At 45.3% G+C, this 9,290-nt stretch overlaps 1 protein-coding gene across 1 annotated transcript in view; it reads left to right on the top strand.

Annotated features, from left to right (window-relative positions):
- Positions 1–5,364: 5,364 nt before the first annotated feature.
- Positions 5,365–9,290, top strand: part of LOC127584946 (adhesion G protein-coupled receptor E3-like) — a 51,026-nt gene continuing 47,100 nt past the window's right edge. Inside the window, exons 1-2 of the mRNA XM_052041984.1 lie at positions 5,365–5,429; positions 7,556–7,608. Coding sequence (XP_051897944.1) covers positions 7,578–7,608 — 31 coding nt within the window. The 5' untranslated portion in view covers positions 5,365–5,429; positions 7,556–7,577. The remainder of the gene's footprint in view (positions 5,430–7,555; positions 7,609–9,290) is intronic.

The following is a 9,290-nucleotide window of genomic DNA, read 5'->3' as shown; positions in this document are numbered from 1 at the left end:
AAGTTCCTCTGTTATTTGAAATGAGCCCATCTGTTATTCGAGGGATATCTGCAGTGTCGTCCATGGTGAAGGCTGATGCAAAAACCTGATTTAACATACCTGTTATTTCTTTGTTTCCTGTATTTCATTTACCAGCCTCATTCTCTAGAGGTCCCACCTGCCTTAGCCACCTTCCTATTTATATTTGCAGATGATATGAAGATCAGTGGTTTTGTGAACAGCATAGAAGGTTGCCAAAGGATACTGTGAGATAGACCAGTTGCAGATAAGGGCAGAGAAATGGCAGATGGAGTTCAACCCAGCCAAATGTGATGTGTTTCACCTTGGGAGATCAAATGTAAAGAGACAGTACACTGTTAATGGCAGGACTCTTAACATTGTTGAGGTGCAGAGGGACCTTGGGGCCCAAGTTCATTAGCTCCCTGAAGGTGGCTACACAGGTTGGTAGGGTGGTAAAGGTGTATGCATACTTGCCTTTGAGGTGAGGCATTAAGTTCAAGAATCAGGAAGTTATGTTTCAACTTTATAAAACTCTAGTTCAGCCACATCTGGAGTATTGCACTCAGTTCTGGTCACCCCATTACAGGAAGGATGTGGAGGCTCTGGAGGGGATGCAGAAGAGGTTTGCCAGGATGCTGCCTGGATTAGAGGGCATATGCTATAAGGAGAGGTTGGACAAACTTGGGTTGTTTTCTCTGGAGCGGTGGAGACTGAGGGGAGATTTATAAGATTATGAGAGCCATAGATAGAGTAGACAGCCAATATCTTTTTCCCAGGGTTGAAATGTCTAATACCAGAGGACATCCATTTAAGGTGAGGGGTAAGTTTCATTTTTACACACTGCCAGGGGTGGTGGTGGAGGTAAATACCAAAGAGGCATTCAAGAGGCTGTTAGATAGGCATATGGATGTGCAGAGAGTGGAGGGATGTGGACCTTGTGTAGGCAGAAGGGATTCGTTTAGTGGGCATTTTATTACTAATGTAATTAGTTCAGCACAACATTGTGGGCTGAAGGGCCTGTTCCTGTGCTGTACTGTTCTATATCCATAGAAACTCTAACTGTTGTTTTGATATTACGTAAAAGTTCTCTCTCAAAATCAATTTTCTCCCTTGTGAACTTTTTAGCCTTTCACTGCTTGTTCCTCAACTTCCCAGTCTCTGGTCTCCCAGCAGCCCTGGTCACTTTGTATGCCCTACTTTTCCATTTAGCATTACCCTTCACCTCTGTTAACCACAGATTGTGTCTCCTCATGGAATCCCTTCCTAATTGGGACAAATTCCTGCTGAATGTTGTGGACCAGCTGTTTGAGCACCTGCCACTCTTCATCTGCTGACCAGTCTCTTAGCTTATTTTCCCAGTCCACCTCAGACAACTCCACCTTCATACCATAACAACTGGCCTTATTTAAGTTGAAGACATTGGTTATGGTCCTATGGTGATCACCCACAAACTGCATCTGATATTGTATCATTTTGTGGTTACTACTTCCTCAAGGATCTTTAACCACAAGATCTCTGATCAATCCTTCCCCATCACTCATGACCAAACATAATATAGCCTGTTCCTCGGAGATTTCTTAACATCCTGAGAAGCAACTGCTGATGAATTCTGCAAATTCTTCTTCTATGACACTCTTGTCAATATGCTTCATCTAACCAATATGCAAATTAAAATCTTCCACGATAATGGCTGTTCCCTTCAAACACGCCCTGGATATTTCCCCATTTATGTTCCACCCCACTGAGAGGTCACACTTTGGGGGCCTATAAACTACTCCCACCCACGTCTTCCTTCCCCTGCTATTCATGATTTCAACCCAAACCGATTCTATATTGCTGTCCACTGCCTCGATATCACAACTCCAACACTGCTATGACTAACAAGGCCACCCCACCGTCGGGTTTGTCAGGTCTCAGGTCTTTTCGTCAATGGACCTCAGGTTGTGGTGGGATAATGAAGGCATCAAATGTGCTCTTTCTTGGGAGAACCCCTCATCAAAGGGGTGTCAGCCAAGAACTGGGAGTTGTGCTCAGCAACGTGGTTAGGTGTGTCCAGAGTCAGGGTTGGGAAATATGGTTGGATGTGCATCCGGAGCAGAAGGTTGGGCACGTGGTTGGTTGGATGGCAGAACCCCAGGGATCAGGGATGTGGTTGGTTGTGTTTCTGAAGCCGGTGACCTGGAATTGAGTCTTTTCCCTCTGATCGATGTCAGGTCGTCTGTCGGTTCCCTGTTATCCCTGTCCTTCCTTCCACACACGGTGTTACATTTACCACTCTCCAACCTCGGCAACTGTTCCATAATCCGTAGAATTGTGGAGGATGACAAGGCGTCAATTATTTCCATGGTTACCCCTTCCAGTACTCTGGGATGCAGAATATCCTGCCCTGGGATTAATTGACTCTCAGCCCCATCAATTTCTCCACCAACACTTCTTACTGATATCAGTTCCTTTAAATGTGTCCTTTTCATTAGACCCTTGGCTCCCCAGCATTTCTGGGATGTTATTTGTATTGTCCTCCAAGAAGGCAGAAGCAAACTAATTGGGATGCAGGATATTCTGCATCCCAGAGTACTGGAAGAGGTAACCATGGAAATAATCAATGCCTTGATTGTTATCCTCCACAATTCTATGGATTATGGAACTAATTGTGTCCTGATGAAGGATCTCAGCCCGAAATGTCGACTGTTTATTTCCCTCCATGGATGCTGCCTGGCCTGCTGAGTTCCTCCAGCATCATTGTGTTTTTCATCTAGATTCCAGCATCTGCAGTCCTTTGTTTCTCAAACTAATTGTTTGATTGTTCTGCCAAATTCTCCTGTTTCTGACTGGAAGGGACAGTTATTGCTTTCAATAATCTTTCTCTTTTGACAGACTTGTAAAAGATTTCACTGTGGGAAAGGCTCTTGAAGAATCGTGTTCTTTGAAAGGAGTCCCCTTTTATGTTCCTTGAAAATTTACTCCCATTTTTCCTCTTTTACCCAAACTCCATATCCTTTGTCGCCAAATACAAAACTGCTCCCAGACCTTAGGCTTCCTCCTTTTACTGGTAACTTTGTGTCTCATCTTTGGATCTAATACTGTCTTTAACTTCAGTTTCTCAAAGCTTGAGTTGCTTTTCCATGTTTATTTTTGTACAACAGTTGCATTTCCTGCATTTGTTCCTTAAATGTTCACCATTGTCATTCAGTGTAGCTGCACCCCAAATGGCTCATCCCTCACACCTTCAAAGCTTCCTTTGTTTACAGTTTGAACCCTAGAGCTGGATTGAACTACTCCCCTTTCCACCTTAATGGAGAAATCTCTCATGTTATGGTTACCTCTCCACAGATGCTGCCTGAGTTCCTCCAGCATTTTGTGTGTTGCTCCAGGTTCCTGGCATCTGCAGTCTCTCTTGTCTCATGTCATGGTCACTCTTCCCTAAAGGGCCCACACAACAAGATTATCAATAAACCCCTTCATGGCATTGTCCTGGGTCCAGGGGAACTTGTTCTTCAGTTGACACCTCAACATTCTGGTCTAACAGCCCATCCCATACTCAGTCTGGGGATTACTGCTGGACAGTGTTATTCAAGCATGTTTTGGACGGTCCATGTGTACGTTAGTCACATTTGCAGCAAAACTCCAATGATTTGCTAACCAACTATTTGGAAATCCTGATGTTTCAACATCTGGTTCAGGCTCTGTTTGCCCCAGTCCCTTCTGACTCTCTGGGACACTGATTCCTGCCTTTCCTTTAAATTCACTTGGTTTTATTTCCCGGAATCCTTGAAACTCATCAGGCCTCATTTCCTGTGCTCCCTTTGAACCTTCTGGGTTCGCCTGAACATTTATCATTCCACTGTGTAACATCTAAAATAAAGGTCAATTAAAATTGTGTTGGAGTATTAATATAATATTATCCAACTGTCTGGGCAATCAGCCAGTTCCACAGCACCAAAGCCACAAGTTTGTGGGATTAACAGGGTTTTACTGTATTATTGTGGTGTCATTGTTACAAACAGCCCCCCACATTACCACCAGTGGATAATTCCCACCAACGTCTCCATCCCCTGGTGCCTCTTAAGTCTGACTCTGCATCTTGGAGGAACTCAGCGGGTCAGGCAGCATCTATGGAGGGAAATGGACAGTCGACGTTTCAGGACTGTGTTGTTCCAGACTCCAGTATCTGCTGTCTCTTGTCTCTCCTCTGACTCTGCCTCTTTATCTCCTGAGAAAATATCCTTGCTCACTCTTGTTCTTATCTCATTCCTTACTAACTACACCACCCTTCCCTCTTTCACAGCACCTCCTACATATTGAATATCTAACCCATTTAATGAAGAAAACAAGAGCTTTGCAGCATCAGTCAAATTGTAGAGTGAAATGAGTGCAGATGTGAAGAGCAGGAAGTTTGCTTCAGCCCAAGTGTAGAACTGACACTTGCCTGGACAACCCATTTCCTCTTTTCTCTGTAGCTCAGACTGACACCCACAGCCACTTCTGCTTAGCTTATCTGAGTTAAATGATCGCTGGCCATTTCTCAGAAATAACCAGGGGCCCCAGAGGGATGTTCCTATGCTCTAACACTCAGCTGTTCACATCCCATCTCCTTGCTGCTCCCTCAGGTTTGAGGATAACTCATTTCCACTCTGCTATAGGTCCTGAGCTGGCTGATGAGACAGATGCAAGGCCTGCAGATCACCACAGATGGAGTGGGTGGTCATATGTGAGGTGGTTTGCTCCTTTATGCTTAGCTTCCCTGTACTCAGGAAGCACGGGCTCCATACCTCCCTTAATGCTCCTCCTCCACTTGAAGTCAAGGACATGGTGTTCCCTAGAGTCAGTGGGATGTTACACTTTATCAAGGAGGCTTAGAAAATGTCCTTGAATCCTTGCCTCAGTCCACCTGGTAGTGTCATGCCACGACAGAGCTCAGGGTACAGAGTCCGTTTTGGGAAGGTGATGTTGGGTGATTGAACAATGTGTCGTGGTGACTGAGTGTGACCAGGGTCCAAGTGCGGGGTGTCAGTCAGGGCGAGGATTCTGGTCTTCGTTCACTCATCCTACCAGTGGGTTTTGCAGGGACACCAGTCTGACCTGGGGAGCATCTTCAGCATTTTCTGCTTCTAGTTCAGATTTGCTGCATTGGCAGTTTTTTTTTGATTTTCATTGTAGAAGTGAATGGATGTTTGTTTTGTTGAATTATGCTTCCATTTAAGCACCACCTCAGCTCTTGCTTATTGGAGTCGGGTTTAAGAAGTATCACCATTTCTCTTTCTGCCTCAGAAGCAAACACACTTACACCCTAGCCCACTTCTGCTTTATCTGATCTGAACCAATCCCTGGCCATTTCCTTTGTATAAGTGGTCTGTGCGAAGTTTCTCTCACGTTCTGCTCCAGCTCTCGATCGCTTCACCAGCATCACTGTCACAATCTCACATCATCGTGTAAGTAACAAGAAGAAGTCTTTGTCAGGAGCTACTGGAAGTTGGAGATGTTTATTACCTCCTCCCTTGGAGTTTGGTTCATGAGGCAGCAACTCGTTCCTAGTGAGGTAACCCGTTCAGTGAGCGGCCTTGCAGACCTAGTGACGATATTCCTGTAGACTGCTGAGATTGAAGTGTTTTTACATTCTGATATGAAAACAGAAGATGCTGGAAATATCAAGCAGGACAGGCAGCATCTGTGGAGAAAGAAACAGAGTTAATGTCTTAGGTCCAGGACCTTTTGTTATATGTGGGAGGGAGAGAAAGCAAATTAATTTTCTGTAGCCAGGAAATTGGGAAGGGTAGAACGAAGGGAATATCTCTGGTGGGGCAAGAGTAAACAGAGTTTGGAGTTGTTTGGATCAGATTCTGCTTTGTTGTCTGTGTAATATGTTGCTGATTGCTAGACTGTGTGACATGCCCAGCAAGCTAGACTACACGAGTTAAAAAAAGAAACGGTTTCCTAACGTTGGAGAATTTGATATTTAGTCCGGAAGGCAGCAATGTTCCCAGACACAAGATGTGTTGGGTCTCATGCAACAGTGCAGAGGACCTCAGAGAGAAGGGTCAGAGAGTGTGATCCAAATGTTAGGTTAAAGTGGCGGGGAGCAGGACGTCTCAGACTCTGGCAGTGACAACATATTACACAGCAGAGGCATAATCTGATACTGCTGGGTCATTAGTCTCTCCCCATCAGGGATATTGCCTCTGGTTTACCCATCCCTCTCCCACCCTCTCTCTTACTGTTAACCAACCTGTTCTTTCTTCCAGGACTGATGAAGGGTCTCTGACATGAAACGTTGACTGTTCCTCTCTCCACAGATGCTGCCTGACCTGCCAAGTGTTTCCAGCGTCGTCTGGTTTTATTTCAGATTTCCAGCATCTGCAGTTTTATGATTTTCATGAAATTTGACACCGGTGTCTGTTAGGTCCCCCTCTCCCATCAGGCAGAAGATACAGAAGTCTGAAAGCACGTACCACCAGGCTCAAGGACAGCTTCTATCCTGCTGTTATAAGACTATTGGATGGTCCACTGGTACGATAAAATGGACTCTTGCCCTTACAATCTACCTTGTTAAGATAAGATAAGATAGATAAGATCTTTATTAGTCACATGTACATCGAAACACACAGTGAAATGCATTTTTTGCGTAGTGTTCTGGGGAGCAGCCCGCAAGTGTCGCCATTCTTCTGGCACCAACATGGCATGCCCACAACTTCCTAACCTGTACGTCTTTGGAATGTGGGAGGAAACCCACGCAGACACGGGGAGAACGTACAAACTCCTTACAGATAGCGGCGGGAATTAAACCTGGGTCGCTGGTGCTGTAAAGCATTATGCTAACCGCTACACTACCGTGCCTGCCCTTGCACTGTATTGTCTATCTGCACTGCACTTTCTCTGTAGCTGTGACACTTTACTCTGTATTCTGTTATTGTTTTACCCTGTACTACCTCAATGCACTGTGTAATGAATTGATCTGTACGATCGGTATGCAAGACAAGTTTTTCACTGTACCTCGGTACAGGTGATGATAATAAACCAATTCCAATTCCAGGTTTGTGCTTCAGGAGTTCAGGTGAAAGCACCAGATGAGGCTGTGATGGAGATGGTACTGGTGGGCTGATTTTAAATGTACCTTAATGAATGAACCTGGATTTACATAACACCTGTCAGGATATCACGGACCTTTTTACAGCTGACCCTGTGTAGGAGCAACAGGGGGCAATTTATGCACAACAAACTCCACAAACAATCATATGTTGGACTGTCTTAGCTGAGAGGTAAGTAGTGGGCAGAACAGAAGGGAGAACTTCCCTGAAATTGTACCATGCAATCTTTTAAATCCACCCAAGGGAGCAGAACCTTGGTCCAACATCTCGTCTGGAACACAGCACCGTTTACAGTGACGCACTCTGTCAGTGCTGGGCTGGCCTAGCATCCGGTTACTGGACACCATTAGCCTAGCCATGCTACTGATAAAGGACTATCCAGCCTCCACAGGGGGCTCAGTTTAACACTGCTGTGTGAGCAATGAGTGTAACCGTGAACAGAATGTTCTGAAATTCTTCTCAAATATCAACAGATTTGTGTGCAGTTGCAAGAAGATGCAGAGGAAGAACTGTTTCATGCTTCAAGGTATGTTGGCTGATTCCCCGCTTATTTCTTGTGGTGTACTGCAGTGGGTTTACACCCACTTCTCTTACCTAAAATTCACTCGACTTGGCAAAGTCAGCCTTTATTCCCAACACTAATTACCCTTGAGAAGGTGGTGGTGAACCACTTCCTTGAACTGCTGCTGGTCTGCTCCAACATGGTGTCCTGTTCCTTTGGCCTCCTCTACTGCCACACTGAGGCCAGACGCAGGTTGGAGGAACAACACCTCATATTCTGACTTGGGAGTCTCCAACCTGATGGCCTCAACATCGATTTCTGTAACTTCTGGTAACCCCACCCCTTCTTTTCCTACACCCCCCCCGACTCTTTGTCTTCCCTTATTATTGTGGCTCCCTTCCCCACCTTGATGACCCGCTCATCTCCTCTCCTCCCCTCCTCCATCCTTTCCATGGTCCACTGCCCTCTCTGACCGGATTCCTCCTCCTTCAGCCCTTTGCCTCTTCTACCTATCATCTGTCAGATTATATCTACCCCCCTCCCACCCATGTACCATCCCCCTCTCACCTGGACTCACCTATCACCTGCCTGCATGTACTCCTCCCCCTCCCCCACCTTCTTATTCTGGCTTCTGCCCTCTTCCTTTCCAGTCCTGATGAAGGGTCTCGGCCCGAAACGTCGACTGTTTATTTCCCTCCACGGATGCTGCCTGACCTGTTGAGTTTCCTCTGGCACTTTGTGCGCATTGCTCCAGATTCCAGCATCTGCAGAATTTCTTGTGTCTCGGTGGAAGCAGGTAGTTTGGTGGAGTTTAGGAGGCTTTTAGATGGATACATGAATATGAAGGGAACGGAGGGATCTGGATGATACACAGGAGAAGGACATTTAGTACAAACTGGCATCAAGATCAGCACGACATTGTGGGCCAAATGGCCTGTCCCGTGTTGTACTGTTCTATGTTCTGTTCATTGCACCTGTGCATACATGTACTTGTGCATATGATGGTAAACTCGACTTTGACCTTCCCGCACCAGTAGCAATCTCTGATGTGGTACCTTCTGAAAATCTCAGTAAGCCCACTGATTCTCCTTTATACACAATGCAGGATACTTTTCCAAAGAACTCTAAAATATTGGTCAGCCATGATTTCCCTTCACAAAACCACACTGACTGTGCCAGGTTACCTTGATTTTTTTTCGGTGCCCTTCCCCAATGTCATTAATTATAACTTCTCACAGCTCCCCTGTGCCAGACATTGACAACACTCAACAGTAGTTTTTCACTCTGTGTCCCTCCCTTTCTAAATAAAGGAGGTACCTCCTCTATTTTCCAGTCAAACAGAGCCTTCCCCAAACTGAAGTCACTTTTTTTAAGACTCAAGGGTGAAGTCGATCAGGATCCAGAGAATAGTCAGCCCACAGTTCCAACAATTTGGTCTAGACCACTTCCACAGGGATTGTAACCTTCATGAGTCCCTCCCTTCCAATTCCTTACTTAAAACAATTTCTGGGATGTTACTTTTATCCTCTGCAGTGAAGACCATTGAAAATCACCTGTTTAACTCATCTGCCGTCTCCTTATTTTCCATTACTAACTTCCCAGACACACTTTGTGGGACCAATGTTCATCTTGTTAACTTTTCTTTCTCAAATATCTATTGAAACTCTTGCTGTTTCTGTACCTCTCCCTGGCTTTATCTCACCTAT

This window comes from Pristis pectinata, chromosome 31 (genome assembly GCF_009764475.1).
Source record: "Pristis pectinata isolate sPriPec2 chromosome 31, sPriPec2.1.pri, whole genome shotgun sequence".
NCBI classification, from domain to species: domain Eukaryota; kingdom Metazoa; phylum Chordata; class Chondrichthyes; order Rhinopristiformes; family Pristidae; genus Pristis; species Pristis pectinata.
Note: the sequence above shows the minus strand (reverse complement) of the source record. Positions and strands in the feature narration are given on the sequence as shown.